Here is a 22660-nt window from a genome sequence, read left to right as displayed (position 1 = left end):
GGGATGTGAATTTTTCAGTTCCAGTTCTACTTTGAAACTCCTATATAAAATAAAATTCTCCTGAACATGCCCTAACGCCCGCTAAAAATGCTGCTAGAGACGGCAAGTTCCAGTTTTAAAACTTTCAGTTTTATATTATAGAAGTGTCAAAATTATGAATCTAGAACTGAAACACTTCTGAACATGAAATATGAAGAAGAAGAATGGGTATTTTTGGTATGGTAAACTAGTAAAAAGTGTCAAAGGTAAAAGTATGCTGAATAACCTCCGCTATTTTGATATCCAAGATGGCAGACCAGAATTAAAGGTCGACAATTGTTGGCTGTCATCTTTTTGAAATCAAAGAGTGCGGTTAAAATTTCAAAATACAGCGTTTCAATGATGTCTTTTGTCTAATTTCATGCAGCAAGAGTATTTTTGATATCGGAAAAATGCCTAAAGAATAAAAATCGTTAATCTACACTATTGAGAACTTCAAAATGGCGCCATTTTCACAATGATTTATAACATAAAATCTAGCAAAATATTCATATACGGATGACTCCAAAAGAATAAAAAAGTGTGTTCGCCACCAATTTAATATCACAGATGGTCGAACTATATTAAAAATGAATGCCTATTTATGACGTTATATTCTCTGTAATCATGCTATGGGAATATGTTAGAAATGATAAACAATACCAAAATCCAATTCAAAACAACCTTTTCATGGTGTTTTATAGTCGAAAATTATGCGGTCCCACATTCTTGGATTACAAAATGGCAGCAAACACCAATATTTAACCTTGTTCTCTTCCATACAAGGACTGCGCTGATTACGACTGGCATAAATTTTAGACCTCTAGAAATCCTTTCCGATGAAAATACTTGTGTTGCGTGGTGTTACAACTAATTGCTACGAAAAGTTTGCCGGTTCAAAATCTTAGACTTTAAAATTGCAGCGAATCAGAATTATTGACCTCTTCGTCGTACCAAAAAAACGCTAGAAAAATCCGCTATGCTAGATTTAAGCCCACCGTGTTCAATCTTTTTATAGCAGTGTTAGATTTCAAATCATAACAAAAATATTTAATTTTCATCGCTTTAGATCGTTTTTCGTCATAAAAAGACTGCCGTAATAAACTTAGGTTTCAAAATGGCGGAAGACAACAATTTTCATGCTCTAGACAACTTTCCCAACCCAAAAATATCCAAATTCCAATGATAGCCAAAACAAAGTCGCCATTTTGAATCTGTCTCCAATATTTTGGTTTTTAGAACGGCGAACTTAAATTGTGGAACTGCAGACATCTCCCGGAATCAAACATTTCGATATTGCCCACATTGAACAATTAATCTAATTGAATTCAGTTGTCTATTCGGCAGCACTGCACATTATTTACTGTCTCTTTTATCAACCGAAGCGCCGTGTGCAGAAACCAGGTTCGGTTTTCTAAAGCCGAACCGAAATCGCTGTTGAAAATACATCAACACGAGTTGAAACTCGTGCACACATGTAAACGTTGCTGAGTGACTCGATTGTGTTTTAGAAGCCGAGTCTCGGATTTGATTTCGGCTACCGTGTGAACGGAACCAAAACCACACACGGTGTGCGTGTGCACAATTCGTTTACACGTGTTGAAATTTTGTGAACCACACCGGTGCACGTTCGCACCGGTTTGGTTTTTTATCCATCTCTGGCTAACGCATCGAGTCGTGTCAAATAAACCTATTGAAAAACCAATACTGCGCGATACTACTGGTTTACAAAAAAAGAAATTATCAAGAATAGTCCGGTAAGTACTTACATGACTTTTATTTCTTTTTTAAATTTTTCAATCCCACTTTTATAAATTGATAGTACGAAAAATCTTCAAATTCTCATAAAAACCGATCACCTACTGACCTACTAGAGATAAACAAATGACGCCAGTTTGCATCATTTTTCTTCTACTTCCGAAGAGCAATATGCAATCGCAGCACGCTCAACTTGTTCTTTTATCGAACATGGTTATAGATAGTGAGAATGACCTCACGAAACGTTTTGAGCCTTTTTACATCAATTCTTCGCTGATCAAATTAAAATATTTCTTAAGCAAAAAGTGCAAGGAATAGATTACAAGTTCTAAGAATGACAGCACAAAACTTTTTATCCCTTGAGGGCCGTGGCTAAACTACCTATTTGGCATCGGCGTGATAACATGCGGCTAAAAAGCGTTCGGCTAAACGGCATGCGGACAACCGACGTTCGGTTACTTGATTGAGTTTCATCTATCGTTTGGACAGTAACGAGTTCATACTAGAATAGCCCAATTCAAATGGTAAGAAAATGTAGATTTCACGGTCATTTAAACATGTTATTTATATCAATTTATCGATCTATCGCTAGCTTGACAACCGATCGATAGGCCATCGAATTTACTAGTCATCCAGAGCGTATCATATCTATAAATTTCTTCGATCCATGACCACCGAAAACTATACGGACGCCAACTCAGACAATTGAGTTCCTTCGCGCCGTTCAATTGACGCCAATATGCAGCCGAGCCTAGCGAGGGCTGTGCGCGTGGTCAAACATCATTCGTAAAAATAAACAGTTGGTAAGTGGAATCGAATTCGGTCAGTTACGTTCAATTAAAAAATAAATTCTTTCTTCCAATAAATTACCCAGTCCCGATCGAGATCCATTGATCCGTGGATTTTTCCTTTCGGTCTTCTGCAAATGTGCGCGTTCTAGAATGATTGCCACAGAATGTATGTTTGTACTGAATATTTCGAATGACCGTCGAAGATTCAATGTGAATCCCGCTGCAGTGCATGTTAAGTAGACAGGCGGAGTTGATTGAACGACCCATTTTCATTAGGAGGAGATTGTTGGTTTGATCGGATCTATATTTAGATGCATGCCAAACATGAGATTCGGGGAGAGAACAGATTATTATAACAGATATAAGTTTGTGTTGTAGATCCAATGTAGAGAAACTTCTCAATTTTTCTATCATATGTTGGCTATCAATTGGGTCATTATACTAAATTTCGTTGTGATACGTAAAAACGATTTTTTTTATTCTTTAAAATAAGTCTTATGTAAACTTTGCAACCATACATAGGAAAACTGCGGTTGTTTACATCTGGCCTATCAGGACAACACCCAAAATGAAAAAAAATATATGCAATGAATGGTGTTTATGTCAAATAAAAATAACCCTCCGGGAAAACCGACAAAACATGCCCTATTTTTTTCTGACAGGACACAATTGTCGTGAAATTCGATATGTCAAATCCTTCCTATAGTGTCAAATCCAGACTGTCAACATATTTCTTTAATTTAAATTTTAATATTATTTTCACGTTTCCTGAGTTGGAAAAAAACATTGTTGCAATCACGAAAATCAGCTTTATCGATGTAAGTAATAAAAATCGACTTTTTTTCTCATTTAATGACCCAATTGTAAAAATAATGAACTTTAAACGGCAATACGGTTGTTAATATACGTAGATTGAATTGAAAATTTGATTGAAAATTTTATGAAAAACAATGCATGTCATTCGAGAATCAAAAATATATGATTTTAAAACTCTATTCATATATTACACGGCAAATATTTTTCAATCGCATTGGAATAGAATTAAATAGAAATGCATTGTTTTTAGTTATAGTTAATGAAACGTTCATTTTAAACAACGTGTATAATTATTACCAAATTTATTTAAGAATTCACAAGTCGCGTGTCTTTGCGTTCTCTTTTTTTCTGTGTTATCATCGTTCTCTTTTTTTCTGTGTTATCGACTTTTTGGACTGGAAAAATTTGTTTCTAATAATGAATTGATTTGATTTGGTTAATAAATATGTGAAAGCAATTGTCAATTGGTCGGTGTTAAGCCAGAGCGGACTAAGTGACAAAATATTGATTTCGAGAAAAACGAGTTTAAAGTTTGAATCGCAGCATCCTTTACATTATGATTGGAAATTAATTTTTGTAATAACTCTTGTTTATTGTTACATATTTCAAATCTGGCAGAAGTCGGATGTAGCTGACGAAATTCCTTATCCAGTGCTATCATTATCCCATTTTTTATGTTTTGCGACTTAGTCCGGTCTGACTTAACACCGACCAATTGAAATCTGCTCTTCTAACGCCGGCCTTGAGGTTTGTTTTAATTTATTACACACTAAAAAATAATGAAATTTAAACATGTAAATCAATTCGAAAGTAAACATATAATTCTTGAATTAAAAATTTGATTGAAAATTAAGTTGAATTCGATGCACTCAATAGGAGCATCAAAAAGAATTTGGTTTTACACGTCCGTTTGTGTGATATTACATGTCATCTATTTTACAACAATATTTGATGAAAAATACATTCAAGTGCATTGGTTTGTCGTTTAATGAAACTGTAATTTTCAATCAACGTGTAAAATTATAATAAAGTTCGTTGAAAAAAGCATGACAAGTTGTGTGTATATGTGGTGGAATATAATTTTACATTTATATCATGATCCAAATATGTGCATGACAATAAATTTAAAATTACAAAATATATTTTTCTGTGTAGTCAATGAAACCAGTGTAATGCAGATAATTAAACTAAATTCAGTTTGTCAAAAGTTCGCTTTTAAATCAACGCCACCTTGCAAAAACTTTCTCTATAAATTCAGAACAAGGTTGACATTTTGCAACAAGTTACATGTACACGTTGAAATTGATAGAAAATAATTAGTTGTGCATCTGAAACGTGCATCCGCTCAATTGAAGCTCGTTCCAAAACTCGCTCGCGGGGGACCAGTTTGCCGCCCCCTTTTGAGCCTAAGCCACACTCTAACTGAGCTGGTTTGTGGTTTTGCATTTGCATCTGTCACATTTCTTCGGAGGGGAAGATATTTTTCATTTACACTTGCGCAATGCGCAAAACTAAACACAATCTGCTTACCTCCACTGTTTCCGATGAGTTGCTTCCCTGGCAGACCGGTTCGGCGGTGTGCGACTCGGACACTGTATGCAACGGCGCGTTGTGGGCCAGCGCCGAATGGTTCAGCATCGCGACCATCGCCACACTCAGATTCACCTTCAACCCGTAGATGATGGCCATAGCGATGGACCCGAGTACGGCCAAAATGTACCGGGCCGGGACCAGAGCTGGAATGATGCGTGAAATTGTGAGGACAGACTGTTAGAATTGTAGGTTAAAAAGTTAAATTTAACTAAACAAATTAATTCTGAGATTACATTTATTTAACTGTTTTGAAACGTAGTTTGTGGATGACCCATATTAAAATCAGCAACAAAATGGAACTGAAGAGAGGTGCGAGAAATGTACCATACAAATGATGTAATTAATTTTGTTCTTTGTTGTGTCTTGAATTGCAAATTAAACGGGATGTTGATATAGGTGAATTTGGGGCGTGTTATATATTACTAGTTATGAATCGCTTGAAGCTTTAATGACCATTTGCCATGTAACTGTGCATTATCTTAAACAATATCCAACAATTTGGAAGACGATTTTATATTGTGTTATTGTGGACAGAATGATTGACAATGATAGCCCAGTTTGTCTCAGAACGAATTGTTGTATAATTTTTTAAAACATTTATGCGTCCCACGAAAAAATAACCACCTTGCTCTCTGGTAGACTGTCATGTACTGCACCCACATACGGCTGTACGAGTTGATGAGTGCTAGGCGCGCAATATTTTTTCTACGGTCGATGTCATATGAAATGTAAGTGACAAAATATGACACGCGAAAAAATGAGTGCACAAAGAGACAACGGTCTGCATCAATAACAGTAACACCTGCAGCGTAAATAGCATCTCTATGGATTAACTCTGAATTCTGATCTCTCGCCTCGAGATTTAGTGCTATGGACTATAGACTGTGGTCTCTGAGTTATGGGCTCTGGGTCTTGATTCTGGACTTTGAACTCTGAACTGTGGACTCTGGACTCTAAACTCTGGACTATGCACTCTGCACTCGGGACTCTGGATTCTGGACTCCGGACTCTAGGCTCTCTCCTCGGGACTCTGGGATATGGTCGCTGGGCTTTGGAATTCAAACTCTGGATTATCGAATCTGGACTCTGGATTCTGGACTCTGAGCTCTGGAATGTGGACTCTAAACTCTGGTCTCACTATTTTAGATTAGGGGCTCTGGACTTTGGGCTCTAGATTATGTGCTGAGGACTCTGGGTTCAGTATTTTGGGATAAGAGCTCTGGTCTCTGGGCTCTGGAGGTTTTGAACTCTGCGCTCTGGACTCTGAACTCTGGATTCTGAGATCTGGCTTTGGAACTCTGGGTTCTGATTGCTGCGCTATGGACTCTGGACTCTAGAATCACCTCAGTATTTTGGGTTAATGACTCGCGACTCTGGATTCTGGTCTCTCTCCTCGGAACTCTGGACTCTGGGCTATGGTATCTGGAGTCTGGGTTCTCTCCTCGGGATTCTGGATTCTGGTCTCTGGGCTATTGACTCTGAATCAAATTACACTGAAAAAAAAATTCAAAGTTTTTTTCAAATTATTTTTTTTTCCTTGAAAGTGCCCAACTTGAATTTTTGATTGCAGGTAGGGAACATAATTACCTATCTGGAAAAAAAATTTCATCCAAATCGAAGATGGTTTTTTTTTTGTAAATCGGCTTTAAATTTTTAAACTCGATTTTTTCAGTGTAGTAGTCGATGAAGAATTTTTTCAATATTTTTAGATTATATCCATTTGAAAAAAAGTTTGACTCTTTCAAAAGACAGTCTGGATCATTTTTGGAAAAACAAAGTATGTAAAGTGGCTTTTTGTGACAATGTACAGAGAGTTTCATTAAAATCTGAGAGGGTGCTGCCAACTCTGAATATGATTCAGCGCGAAATTTTTCTAATAGAACTTCCATTCTTACTGCATTTCTCCTTTCATACGATGCTCAGAGTTTGACAGTAACGTTTAATCACACGACTCACTGTTGACTGCACGACTCAAAGTTGTTTTCCGTGTCCCGATGAGAGAGATGAGGATTTTCCAGGTGCTTGCGCAAAATTAATTCACGGCGTTGCTTTTTGGGAAACGCTCATTTTTCCAATTTTCGAAAATCTGACAGTGATAAAAATACAGTGCAAACAATACACTCTAAACTACTTCAACGCAAATTTTCAATAGAAAATACCCAATGGGTTATTTTCTACAGCGTTTTTCCGTGATGGAATTTGATGTGGGACACCCTTTATTATGGAGCATTTTGCAACTAAATCATGTGTCTGAAAATTTCAGGACGAAAAGTTGAATGTATTTAATTAGTTGAACTTTATCAATTCTATAGCAGTTGATTTTGTGGTGGGTATGTGGAGGGTAATTGTTTCAAAGTGTCCTTAAGCGGCAAAAAATATTTATGGTTCGACTTAATCAATAATAATTATTTTATTTCACGACCTAATGTACCATCATGTTTAGAAAAATCATTTGTATTAATATTTGAATCATTTCGTAGAATATTTCAAATCAGCAGAAATTTGAAGAAAATTGCTGTAAACGAAGTCTTCTTCGTTTAAGTAAAAGTAAAGTATTTAATTTTAATTTTTAATTTAAAGTAAAAGATTTTAATTTTTCCAAGAAACAACGTTTTTTTGAAATGATGTTTTTAAATTACTCAGCAAAAATTTTTGGAACGATATTTTTTAAAACTTTGTCGAAGACATTAATCCTGAGTATAAACTTATCGACGAAATAGATTTCAGGGCTCACTACTACGTGCAGAGCTGTAGCTAGAAATTTGGTTTGTGGAGGACTGCGGTTTGATGAAAATTGTTGATTTTTCGAAAATGCTTAAACCTAATGTAAGTTTGATGTAATTAAAAGTTCAGGAACGAAAGTCGTCTAACAGTTGCCTTTCCAGTCTACAAACAATAACAATTCTTTTATAATACGTCAATGAAGTCAAAGAATGTGGAGTAAATGTTCGAAAACTTTTCTAGCTGTCAAGATCACATAATTTCGAAATCATCAAAGGTTTAACAATTTCGAAGAGCAATAAAAAAGTATCTTTTGATATAATAATTTTGGTGACTAATTATCCTAGAAGTAATTATGGAAAAATTTTCTTCGAAAATAGTAAGAGAGTGTCTTCAGCAAAGTTGTTGATAATGTCATTTTTAATAACTTTCTTATAAATATAAATAAATATATCGACTTATTAAACGATATTTATGAAATTTTATTAATGCTATTTTAGTTTTCAATATATTTTTTATTTGGGGCTACAGAGACTCCTACCTCAAATAGAATGAGAGTTTTACAGAAGGATTTATCAAATAATACCATAATAACTTGTTTTGAATGTTTTCTTTCGCGTATAGTCTAGTACAGCGGTTCTCAACCGTTTCCATACCACGGACTCCTTAGAAATCTGGGTTGCTACGGACCCTACGGATAAGCAGTGATTTTGTCTGCTATCAATATGTTAGTTTCAGTTTGTTAGGAAAGAAGACTTAAAATTTCAACATACACTCGGAACATATATTTTTCTTCGTGAACCCCCAGCAACGACTTTACGGCCTTCTAGGGGTCCCAGGTTGAGAATATATTTCGATACTCTGAATAAACGGAGTTTTGATGTCTTCGACAAAGTTGTTTCAAATAGCTTTTCCGAAAACGTTGTGAAGGCGTTAAGTGTCGAACTATAGTTTCTTCTAGGAGGATTAACCGCCAAAATTATTTTATCAGCAGATGCATCGTTTTACGTTCTAAAATTCTTCAAATATACTAAACAACCAAAGCTAACAGTTTCGAAATAGCAATTATTTTACTATTAAACTACACAAATTGAAAACGAGCTCTCATTTACGTAATTTTATTATGCCATGCAATTCAGCACTCAAATATACACCATTTCTTTGAATTACACCTCTAACTTAAATTACTTTGAAATTTTTATTATTTTCAATCCTGATTAAATAGAGGTTATTCGTAAAATTGAAAATACAACAAAAATCAATTGCTCATAAAAATCCTTACTTACTAGAGACAAACGGAAAACGTCTTTTTTCCATTTTCAACTACTTTTTGAAATGTTATTCTTGTTATTAATCATATTGAGTTTTTATCTCAACTGCACGCATTCTCAATAAAACCTTTCAGCTCTGCTTCAGTGTTCGACTATATCTTTTACTCGTAAACACTAGAAAGTTAATTTCGACTACAATTTCACACAAAATCATTTTCCAACGGGAATCATCCGTTACAGATTTGGGAGTCTACTTAGATCCCAAACTAAACTTAAAGCGCCACATTGAGTGCACTATTTATAAAACTTCTACGCTGTTAGGATTCATTTTTAAGGTCACTAAGAACGTTACCATCATACATTGTTTTAATACACTCTATTGTGCTTTGGTTCGCTCTACACTCGAATATGGCAATATAGTCTGGGCACTTTATTACCAAAATGATATTCAACACTTTGAAGCTATTCAGCGCAACTTTGTTCGTTTCGGACTTCGTCGACTCCTATGGAGGGATCCACTGAACCTACCGAGCTTCATAGATCGATGTAAACTTATTGACCTCGATCTCCTGTCTGTACGCCTGGATGTTTCGAAAACCGTTTTTCGTTGCCGATCTACTGCAATCTCGAATCGACTGCTCCGAACTGCAACAACTTTTGGACATCGACATTCGTCGTCGTAGTCTTCGAACCCATCCTTTCTTTCCCATCCCGGTAGCCAGAACAAATTATGGTTATAACGGACCCGTAAACAAAGGTGTGCTTGACGATAACGCGGTAACAAACTTAATTCCTTGAAAAAGGTGCAATATATATCGCCGAAACGTCGGATATAAAGTACATAAACCGTGTTTGACATTTTCTCCAGACTGAAAGCCGATATATAACCTCAAACTCTACCAACAGTCGAAAATCTTCCAAAAAGTTATAACGGACCTTTCGCCAGTATGTATCGCCTTTTCAATCGCTGTTTCAATGTCTTCGACTTTCATTTGTCCCGAAATGCTGTCGAAACATCGTTTCTAAGATCATTATCTTGTTAGCTGTAGTCCAGTGCTGGTTCCTAGTTATTAAGATTATGCTGTTAGTTTTAATTGTAGTTATAAGTGTCGAAATGTATCATTTTGAGGTCTGTTATTTGTTGATATAAAAAATTAGGAGGTTTTATGCCTGCTGGAGAGAGAGTTAAAATAAAATTCAGCTCGAGTGGGCTTTTCTCTGCTCTCCAAATAAACAAATAGACAATACCAAAAAAACAATATTACCTAGAACTATAAAAAATGCAGAAAAGTCAATTTCGAAAAAACCCCAGCCAGCCATTCAAATATTGAAATGTATGAAATTGTTCGGTGAGCAAGTTTATGTTTTATAAACAACCAATCTATTCAGATCCCATTCGAAAAAATTTCCCTAATCCATATTTCAAAACATCTCTTCAGAAAGAGCTCATAACGCTTGAAAATATGTCATTGCATTGAATTAATTCGATGATATTTGTTTAATAATTTTAATGAATTTCAGAACATTTATTTTCATAAATTATAGCCTGCATTAATTGTACCCGATTGGTGTATAAATATGTTTGTATTTTATGATGCGACAAAAGCTGCAAAAGCTATGTTGGTCCATGCGGGATCGCGGCAACGCAATCTGTTTACGCTTTCAATACGTTATTCAAAATACGTGCCTGTCGACATTTGGCGTGGAATAACACATTTACAAATGGCGAGTCATTTTATTTCTCGGCGGCATGTTGTTAGATACTAAAAGTAGTATATGTGTTTTCTCCGATCAAAATAGAGGTCAAAACATCTTTTTTCTTCATTCAGTTAAACTATGAAATAGTAACTTTTCAGATCGCTAAAAATCACGAACAGTTTGTATCTTACGAAAATTTCATTGCTGGTTAGTATGTTAAAACCTACAAATGTCAATATTATGGTGCACTTTTTTTGCGAATTCTTCTGGAATTGATTGATGAGTTCATGTATTTGGGCTCACTGATGACCGCCAATAATGACACTGGCAGAGAAATTCAGACCCCTTTTTTCCAGGTAATCTTTAGGCTTCGAAAAACCTTTCGATCGAACAAGGTATGCTACCCCACTATGTTAATCATCAGGAAAACGCTCATTAGACCGGTGGCCCTAAACGGCCATGAAACCTGAACTATGATGGCGGACGATCGACTTAGTGTTTTCGAACAGAAGGTGTTGCTTGGACGGAAACAGTTGTTTGGAGAATTACCACCACCAGGCACAGCGAAAATTAGGTGGCTGCGCAGCGTTAGGCATGTCGTCAGAATGCCGAGCAACAACCCTGAAAAAATGGTTCTGGAAACTTATTCGGCAGATACAAGAAGGAGAGGTGCATAGCAAGCAAGGTGGATCGACCAGGTTTAAGGAAATCTGAGGAGTCTTCGTGTATTATGAGGCTCGCGGCAAACAGCCGTGAACCCAGCGAACTGAAAATGATTTCTTGATACAGCAAACGTCATTACTTCCTTATATACATTGGTAAGGTAAGTAAGGAAGGAAGTTAAGGGATGTTACGATGCAATTCCGTGTCAACATGTTTAGAGTTTATGTTTTGGTTATAGTCTTTTTAGTCTTTAAATCGTATTGCGTAATCGTAAAAATAGCATGATTTCGAAAACATCCCATTGCTGGAAATACATAAAGGTAGTAATGGCATGTCTCTCACAATTATTACAGTATAAAATGACGCATATTACAACTCAATAAACCTAGGGTTCGTCGCGGTGCGGATGTGGGCGGTAAATGGATAGTCCGCACCGCAACCGCAAAGAAATAATAAAACCGCACCGCTTACCGCAACCGCACTGCATTTACCGCACCGCACCGCGCGGTAATGCGGTAAATGCGGTAAAAATCTGTATTTTTCAAAAGTGTGTTGAAAAAATATTAATTTATTTGTATAACTATATATAATTTCCTATTTACACGAACATTAACTTTGACGGACTCCTCAGAATGAAAAATTTATTAAAAAATGTCAACTTTGCAAGTTTTATTAATAAAATGCCGTACATCTTGAGATAAATACTTTCGAAACAAGGTAAACATTAGCATAGCACTGAAGTCCTATGATATGTAGCTGTATTTCATCATTATACATACAAAAACGTTTTTCAGCTGCAATTAATAGGAAAACTTTTAATTAATATCAGATCAGGTATCCATCCCATCTCAACCGGTACAGAGTTGTTGAAGGACATTTGAAAAACTGCAAAATATGTATGATCTACAGCATACAGCAGAAGTGTTTATACAAATAGGGGATTTAAGGAACAAAATACGTTAAAACACTTCGTATTTTTCAAGAAATGGATGTATTCTTATTAAAATACTAAGATTGCACCCTTAAAATTGTATGAGTTGTAATTTTCTAATAGCTAGTTTGAAAGATCTACCTTTTTATGTAGTTTTTCTAATATTTTTCCATAATGCGAATGCAAAAACTTCAATTGAAGTTGGTAGAGGTCAAAAATTGTCCTGTGCAAAATTTGGTATCTGGGCTAACTTTGACACTTGTCGCAATATGAAAAGAGGCTTTGAGAAACACAAAAAAATCGAAATACCCTATACTAACTTCGAAAGCTTTATTTTCAAAAAGTTACAAAATACTCCTAACTGAAAAATATTAGTTGTTAAATTGGTAGAAAATATTCCCAGTTGGACGAACAATGGACGTATGCGAAAAAAGGTTATGTAGAAAGAGTCTTAAAAACGAATTGCAGGAAAATTCATTGCGAATTTACACAGAAACCAACAGAGATAGAAATACGATGTTGAAGAACGAATAATAAAGTTATCAACCTAATTTGGACCCTTGCTTATTATGGACGCTCTTCAAACATTTGTCTCCCTTACTGCTGATTCCTCCAAATTCGTTTGTTTTGATGATGATAATTTCATTCTTTGGGTTGTTTTTAAGTCTTAAGACTTTTTTAAGTTCATCTTTAAGTTCTCCAAATTAATTAAAATTTACAGTTGAGAAAACGCCATCGTACACGATTCATAATTTCACGATTGCCAAGAGGAATCGGGAGAAATGAGGCTTTTTTAAATTGAATTTGACAGTACAATTCAATTGTTTTTCAATGATTGGATTGTGCATTTTATATATTTGAAAAGGTTCGCTTGTAATTTTTTCAAAATGTTCAAAATATGTCGTAAATATAATGGTGCCAAATTAAAAATGTAAGTAACGATGGGTTGAATATAGATTATATTCGGATTTCTTTTCAAATCATTGTAAAGTCCATGGAAATTAGAGCAATTAAATGTTCTATGCTATATTTCACCCTAAGGAGGAAAATTTGGTAAAAACCAAAATTTCTCACTAGGGTGAAAATTTGTTGGTAAAAACCAGTCTTTGTACAGGAGGGCACAAATCCTTATTTCATACTATGTTGCGTGTCGGCTTCGCCTCATCAGAAACCGACACTAACACATTGTCGGAATAGATTAGCGCCGGCTTGACGCAAATCCCTTAAAACTAAAACACACTATGTATTTCAATCAAACGACTGATCAAACGTGATGTCCCGTTCGAGCAGAAGTTCTGTTTATGCCGATGAGACACAAGTGAAGCCGAAACTTGTCTTGGCTTAGCAGGCCTGTGCGAAAGCACTATGCTATATTTCACCCTAAGGAGGAAAATTTGGTAAAAACCAAAATTTCTCACTAGGGTGAAAATTTGTTGGTAAAAACCAGTCTTTGTACGGCTTCACTTGTGTCTCATCGGCATAAACAGAATTTCTGCTCGAACGGGACATCACGTTTGATCAGTCGTTTGATTGAAATACATAGTGTGTTTTAGTTTTAAGGGATTTGCGTCAAGCCGGCGCTAATCTATTCCGACAATGTGTTAGTGTCGGTTTCTGATGAGGCGAAGCCGAAACGCAACATAGTATGAATTAAATGATTATTATGTTTCCCTATTGTAAGGTAATAATTTGCGTCATTCTTAAATGCTAAAAGTCAAAGTTTTAATTCACTTTTTGATGCAGACTTTATCAATTATTTTTTTAAGTGCGGTTGCGGTAATACCGCGCGGTAAAAGCTCATTTCCCGCACCGCATCCGCGAGAAAAAGTGTCTCACCGCACCGCAGTTTTTGCGGTGCGGGTGCGGTAAATACCGCGCGGTTGCGGTAATTACCGCAACCGCGACGAACCCTAAATAAACCAATGTTCCCGGAATTACAATCAACTCTTCTACTTGCTTTTGTTAGGGACCCCATCATCCTCTATAACCTTAAGCGCGGCATATAATGGTCGGTCGGTCTCGTTGCAATTGTTTTGTAGGTACACAATATATCACAATAGAAGGCACTATAATGTCCGATGACCCCTGCGCGCCATCCAGTAGCAGAATGGAAACGAAAGACAATAGGAGTGGGATGAGTGCAACGATCCATAACCAATGATGACGGTGGGCTTGGAGTCGTATCGCGAAGCGCGGCTTTATATCAATGTCATGCGTAGGTGTCCGATCATTAGAACACCTATTTTGTCATTCCCTTTGATGCATGAGAACATAACAACCGGCATGCGCGGTGAAAAGTGGATTTGGTTATAGTTTCTGCTTTCTAGTCAAACTTAAATCTCGAACATAAAACGTGACTACATGCATAAATCTACTTATCTTTCGATGCTTTTTTATTTATTATTTTTTAATCGTACCAAGTTGGTCTTAATAAAATGGTATGGGCAACACTGCTTCGGAACTAAAACATTTTGAAACGGGAGAATCATTGACCGTACCCAAGGAAGACGTATTGTCCAAATTTGGCGAATGTACTTCAGTGCATGATGAAATTTTAATCAATATCAACTGAAAATCAGTCTAGGTCGTTGCATCATGCAATTGGTAATAAATATGTGCAATGTTTCGATCAAGCTAAACGAAGTCGCCTTCTTAGTTGTTATCTATTTCATCACTGTCGCGTAACAGGCATCCGGTTTAGCGATACTGTATGACACTATAGTTGAATTATTTACACGTGGATTATTGCGGATAGCATTGTTTAATAGTTATGAATAATTTTGCTTCGTTCTGCCCTTGAAAATGTAAAATACTCCCGTTTGAAAAGTCGAGTAAAACGCGCCCTTATTCATTCTGCCATTTGAGCTAATGTGTTGAATAGAGGTAACCCGAGCAAAGTCGAACATCAAAATTACACCAAGTAGAAATCATATTTTGATAATATCATCAAATTGAAATTTTATTTTGCTATCAGTTTTAGATTTTTTAAATATGACATCAAACTTTGCTATCCTTGTTTCTTAGAAGAATTTTCTATCTTTATATTTCTTTTGTGAAAATCAAAGTGAATACATATTTTGTTACCAAAAATATTTTCAACATTTCAATGAGCTTTCAATTTACTCTTACTGATAGCAGAATTAGTTTTCTGGTTGATGTCATAGGACAATTTTGCTGCTCTGCATTTTGATCTTTTAATCGTTAAAACAAAAATAGGGCATATTTGCGATATTTTATTTCATCCTTGTTATAGTTTTTTTGTGATTACATTGTGCATATATTGTAGTACATGGTTAAAGGTATTTGTAATAATTTTTATGTTGTAAAAGCTTGCAAGCAGACAGTGATATAGCTGTTACCACGGATCACCTTATTTTAAACCTCATGTTCGGTGACCATGATAAATCAAGAACGGCTTATCTGCAATGGACAAAACTAATATGTTTTCGTTAGTATATGCCTGGACGCCCTTCGTGAACGATGGTTTTTTCAAAATTTTCTTTTGCTACAAAAGACTGGTACTGATTTTCCTGAAATTTTTAATTTTTGATGATTTAGAATGTTAGTTTTTTTGGGCTAAAAAATAGAAATAAAATCAAAACAATAATGCCTTCGTTCACGAAGAAGCCATTGTAATAAGAAGTACAATGGTGAAAGTTTCAAATCAATCGGTGTAGTATGTGCTGAGTAAACATTGTCACCGCGAGGCCGTTTTCGAAAATACACAATTTTGAAATAATTGCGTATAAAGTTTCGAGTCAATATTGTTCAATGTTAAAATGAGTAACATTCAGTCTTCATAGAGTTATCTATTCTGAGGCCATATTGACTATCTTCTTCCTTCTTTAGTAGCCTCTTGTCTCGTCCTCTATTGCAACAAACTGATGAGAATTAAGATCACAAGATGGGGGCAATGCTTGAAAAATCTTCAGAACTGCAACATCCCTTTCGTTGAAAATACATGCGGAAATGAAAGATTCGATTTCGACTAGTAAAACACCGCAGGAAGAATCTTTGGACGAATTTTCGAGATTGATTATAAATTTATAAAGCTCATTCTTGTTCTGCCGTCTGCGTGAATCGGCCAACACAATTTGCAAGCACCTTACTACTACTTTTTACTACTAGATCGGTATGGCACTAACACTAGTGTATTTTCTGACGAACGTGACTTTCGGAATGAAAGAGCATCCGGTATGCATTCCAAATATTTGCGCATTTGGTCTTTTGGGGAAAAATCCGGAACGCACGAAAACAGTCATTTAGGTCGCAGGACGCCTTCGGCTATTTAGTGCTGTAACTTCAGTTCTAATAGTCGGATTCTTTTGTAGCAACATTCTTAAAGGAAGATATATTAAGAAAACACAAAACAAAAATTTTCGAATTTTTTCGATCCACAAGTAGATATAACCCCTTAAGGCATTGAATATTTGTACGAATGAGGAAAACGCTAATTATTGTTATTATACAACTTGTTTTCCGTCTTTGTTGCGGTTGAAAAAGAAACATTTATTACCTTTAGACCCTAAAGAAAAGTACCCAAAAAATCAATTGAAGATATAGACGAAAAACTAGAGCTTCCATCCCGGGAATTTATTTCCCGGGAATCCCGGGATTTTTGGATTCCCGATTCCCGGGAAATTGTATTTTCTCATTCCCGGGATTCGGGAATCCCGGGGAAAAGATTTTTAATTTATTCCAAAAGACTTAGGATCTGCGAATGAAATTCTGTAGGAAATATCTTTATCGGCAAACATTTGGAGTGAGTAGTGAATGCAGATTGTGCTTTTCCAACTGATTTGCAGATCAATGGACTAAATATCTTTAGGTTCACTGATATGTTTTCGTGATTTTTTTAGGTGTATAGTCCAAGCCATACTCAAAACACTGCTAAAGAATGTTGATTTTTTCATTCAAAAATGGATTAATTTGCCGGCCGTTGTACCGAACCATTTCCTTACAGTAGCGTTAGTGATGCGCACGATATGTCTGCAACCGATGAGCCGATTGATCAGATTTTTTAACAGTTCTCTTTATAGTTTATTTTAGTAGTTAGATCTTGAATGAAAGGGCTTCCAATTAAATTAGTAATGGAAATTGCGTTACTTTCTTAAAAAATCGATGTGTGTTTCTTTCAAAACTTGGGATGATTTGTAGTGATATCATGCTTAACGCAAACGCTATTTAAAATAAGAAATGCTTCTAGAACGTCTGCAGCAATATTTGGTCCGTTCATCGAATGCATATTTCGTCTTATTTATTATATCGTAGCTGTAATATCTGTAAATGTTTGGGTGCTTGAAAAGAAATAAATAACGTTGTATCTATCCAACATCAGGCGCATCCAAACTCTTTGAATGTCGCTTTCAAGGATACAGGCAGTATTTTTGAAGGGATACGATCAAGCAATCCATATACTTGCCCATAACAGGAAATCGATGGTAGGCTTCATCCATCGCTGCACAGTTCGTCCATTATCTGCTTGATTTTGATTCACACTTAATTCGAAATGATACTGATCCTACTGTGACGGAAATGGATTCCATATATAAATTTTCCTCTTATGATCGAAGTAACTGCACACTACCCTGAAGCAGCTCAATCTTTTCATTCAAAAATTCCAAAGAAGGTGCTTTGCATTAAATTGATCACATTCCATCGTATCAGAACAACGAATTCCAATTTTGGACAGTAACTCCAGCAGCTGCGTTTAGCATATCGTCCTAATCGTAATCGTAATTACCAAAATTTAGGTTATACATATAGCCAAAGTTTATGTTCCATAAACTCATTGACGAGTTATAAAATGATTGAATGATGTGTAGGCCACCAAAATGCCATCTTCTGACAACTGCTTTAAGACAGATATACATGCAATCAAACGGGTTTGAAAACTTTTCAATTCATTCTTTTGTTTCAAGAAAATTATTTACCTTTTTATTTTTCATCTGTATTCCCGGGATCTCGGAATTTCCCGGGAAATTTATTATTTATTTCCCGAATCCCGGGAAGCAGAAAACCGTCGGGAAATGGAAGCTCTACGAAAAACGGTCAAAATTAATGTTTCCAAATTTAACAGTTATGTATCGTCTGAAAAGTTTGATATTTTAGTAATAGTTTTCGAAAATAGCATTGTTCGTTCATCTGTTAACGAAGTTTGATGGTTACTCATTGTTGAAAAAATCAGATTTAACATGTGGAAACTACATGAAGCGTTCCTAAAATTATTAGCAGCAGTGCGATTCTTTTAAGGTTACACGTTATGGAGTATGTACTAAGACATTTTTACTACATAGTCTGGATAATATTCAAATAATAGACGTTTAACCTACCTACACCCCCGCTTCCCGCTTCTTGACGGGGACATTCTTCACCCTCAAACAACGTCTTACAACTATGAAGATCAGATTACACCGTCTGGGAAGGGCATAGCGTAGTTGGTAAGTCTATTGCATTGCACGCAGCTCACCTGTGTTCTAACTTCCATCACCGCATGTAGTGTATTGGTCCCTTTACCACTATTCGTCAGATCGGTCAGAATTGTTAATAACTTTTCAAGATCCAGTCAAACCATCCTTCGTTTTTCGACCGTACTGGGACATTTACACCGATACCTTGCTTCTCTAATTTTCCGGCCATCACATCACATGATTTGGTATTCTGAGTATGCATAACAAAAGCAAAAAGATGAGAGACAAGGTGCTAAAGGCGCTCTAAAATCCTATCAATCATATTCTTCATTGGATATCAGCAAGGGACCATCTATAAATGATGTCGCGTATTGATAGTTAGGAAGAAGCGTGACGTAACATGAATCAACGAGATAAAGACTAAAAATGTATTTAAGACGTACTAGTGGAGCGGGGATTATAAATCCAACAATTATTCGGAATATGCTTAGAGGGGAAGTGTATTTTAGACTATTTTTTCTGCGGTACATGATTTCTGAATGACCCCAAACAAACAATATTCCATAACGAATATCACGTAACATCGACGACAGAGCAGTGGGATTAAGGCCAAGTTCCTTCTGGGTCAAACAAAACTGAGAAGTAACATCAATTTAGGCGCAGAGTGTAGCCGTCTATCTCAAGCTCTAAAGTTAAGTAAAACAATTTACGGCACATACAAATGGAATTGTAATATTACCACCAAAGATGGTTCTGTCGTTATCCTGTATAGTGCGTGAGTTTTGCCGAATTGGTAGTGGATGACACAATTGATGTTCAAGCGACCGTCATAATTATATTGAGATATGCCAGTATGGTGGCCGTAGTGGTCTAGCTACCGGATATTAGTTCAAATGGCAAAACAAATTAAAATGCTTGTTTATTCGAACCTGGATGTCTATTCTCTGTTATTTAGTAGTAACATATTAAAATTTTAAATTGAATCAACAGGTAGTATAGCCGAGTGAAGAGGCATTTTACAAGGTTAGGATAAATAGGGAAGACAATTTCCACTATATTAAACAAAGTAAAGTGGTATTACAACATGACAATTCAGTTTGTCTCAACAATCATTAAAACAATCATTAATACACACTAGACCAAGAATAATAACTGGCAGAATAGTTGCAGGGAAATCAGTATTCGTGAACATTTTGGTTACCAGTGCTCTCTGATTTACTTCATAGTCGATTGATCCGCTTCAGACTTACGGGACCAAAGAGGAAAGTAGTAAGATGACAGAAGCAGAATCAATGCGAATTTTAAGGGGTTACATATCTCTTTATTTTCTAAAAAATCGATTTTTTTATTACTTTTTCTGAAAGTACAACTCCTTGAGCATGTGCTCCCAAATTTTTATAGCGACAGCGCTTCCAAGTGCGCTTCGCCTACCAAGAGCAGTGGTAACTTAAAATTTTAAACTCGATTATCTCGAAATGTCGTTTTTCCAAAAATGGTTTTTCCGTGATCACGATTGCCGAAAAACTACTCAACTATTTTTTTTAATTTATTTTCAATTTATCGTAATTAATTTTTCTCGTAACCTTAACCTGCATAAATTTTTGTTTTGTAGACGAGAATTTTGTAATACAATTTTTAGAGCATTAAACACCCACTTTTTTGAAAAAAACGTTCCCGAATGCAGAACAAAATTATTCAATTAATCGTTAAGGTACGAGAAACACTCATATGCTAATGGGTTTTGGGATTTTAGTTGATCTATTAGTCTTCAATCGCGATCACCGCAAATCTCTTAAATAAAAAAGGGTATCGGGGAAAAAGCCACCACTCCGTCAATTATAAATATATTTTTATAAACTTATGCTTGTTTATTTCACTGAAAGATGTACTAACAAAATACTATAAATTTTTATGTAATGAAATCATGGCTTTATGCCTTTACGGAAATTCAAACTTTCTTTACATTTTCCACACAAAAAGGTATGTAACCTCTTAATTGCTGCACTGACGACTTAGCACGCGTCTTTGGGAGCATGATACATTGGACATCAGCCCGCTAAAAAGACTGATCCAAATGTAAACGCGTATACTTCTACCCAAATCTCAAACGATTATACAAATCAGACTAGCTCCCAGTTTCAGCAATACTATTTGGAGTTTAAATTGCTGCAGGTTAGGGAAAAAGTAAATCACTCTCGATGGCCGGCTATCCAGAGCTTGAGCACCAGAAAAACTTAAATGAATATCTTTTTGCTCTGTAATACCTATAGAAACGTCGCTGAGTCGGTGGCCTTCCCTAAGTAAGTATTACATCAACATTTCCTACTCTATCCTAAGAATTGCTGAAGATGGTCGTGCTCAGCAATGACGATCCTCATGCTATTGATTTACTGAACTCAAAAGAGATAAAGTTCATTACCGATCATTCATCTTACAAGCCAAATAAGTCAAACTACCTATAGGCAACATGATAATCGTCAGTATGCAATCTACGAATAGCACCGTGCTTCGCAACGCAACTAGGACATTTACACCGATATCTATAGTGATGGAATTCTAACCTCGTTTTTTCATAGATCTTGATTCCCACAGGGTGGCAAGGAGTAGAAATGGCACAGTGATACTGATCATTTTTTATCATACTGCTCTGCAGTTGTTTATACCTGTTCAATTATAGGGTCTCAGTAGTACCCAGTGGTCCCGAGTGGTCTTAAGACGGCCCTGGCACCACGTTAATACATACATCATACACAGTTATTTATTCCTTCTTCAGCTGTCACTTCAACAAGCGTGCAAAACAATCGGTATCATTTTATTTCTATTTTATGAAAACTTTCACATACACCCTACGCAGCACAAAACATGACCATTGCTACCGATCGTAAGCAAACGCACACAACACACACGCAAGAGAAACATTTTCCTCTCTCAGTTTTTCCACCCCAACTAACCGGCGGCATGGTGATGGCAGGGATGGGCGGTCGAAGAAGAAGCTGCACCCGCATTGGAAAATCTATTCGATAGCAAGTGGTGGTTCTCTGACCTCCGCATCTTAAATTGAGAGCACGCGAGACACGGGCAGCCAAAACAAAGGTCAAACAGAGGACGAATCTGGCAGTTCGTTTGTGCTGAAGCCAGCTGACTTGGACTGCGACGAGCAAGCGGGAGAATTCACACAGAAGTGGTATAATTTGTTTGGGTAAGACGATTGCAAATTGTCTACTGCCTAATAATGATGGTTTCGATGAACAATCGTGTTGCGGTCACGAAAAGGGGATGGTATAAGTAAATCACCGCGCGTTTCCTCTGTTTGAAGTTTCAGTCCTTGCCTCACCCCACTATGTGCGACATGTGTGTCGTTTTAATTTCTTTATTTGGTTGGTAACCTACACCTACGAATACATATATTTATTCGAACAAATGCTAGTTAAGTCATGTTTGTTCATAAATTACAAATCCGACGTTAGGTTCTAACTATTAGCCGGACTGTGACCGACATCTGAAGTATTAGTCAATCAGTTCACACAGCCTGATAAGCTTGTGTTGACAATTCGTAGATAAAAACCGTTATCAATTATCGGAATGGGTTTATTGTCATTTCACTAGATGCGCTTCCCTTTCCATTAGAAGAGAAAGTGAACATTGTTTAAACGGCGGCCGGTAACTTTTCCCCACGCGAATTGAGCAATTTCACAATCAGTAGAGAGTGAGAGCGATTCGAGATGTGTTTCTGTCAAGAGTTGGAAATCAACAAGTGCAGAACCGTCCCATATCGGATCGGTCGGATTGAGGTCAAAATAATTTCACTGGAATGTAACTCAGGGTAGGGTCCTTGTACTTACTCAGGGTGCAATACTATTTTAGTGATTGCTTGACTCGGTCTACAATCAATCGAAAGGATTAATATAATATTTTCAACATTTGAAGCTTCTTTGACAACAAGATTCTAGAGAATCCTAGACCCGATGTCCAAGTACAAAATAGGTGCAT

General features: G+C 36.2%; 1 protein-coding gene across 1 annotated transcript in view; it reads right to left on the bottom strand.

Moving 5' to 3' along the window:
- LOC131681236 (sialin) overlaps positions 1-22660 on the bottom strand; it is a 44510-nt gene that overhangs the window by 10962 nt on the left and 10888 nt on the right. The window contains exon 2 of the mRNA XM_058961944.1: positions 4914-5119. Within this exon, the coding sequence (XP_058817927.1) occupies positions 4914-5119 (206 nt within the window). The remainder of the gene's footprint in view (positions 1-4913; positions 5120-22660) is intronic.

This window comes from Topomyia yanbarensis, chromosome 2 (assembly GCF_030247195.1).
Source record: "Topomyia yanbarensis strain Yona2022 chromosome 2, ASM3024719v1, whole genome shotgun sequence".
In the NCBI taxonomy this organism is placed as follows: Eukaryota; Metazoa; Arthropoda; class Insecta; order Diptera; family Culicidae; genus Topomyia; species Topomyia yanbarensis.
This window is presented reverse-complemented; position numbering and strand designations above follow the sequence as displayed.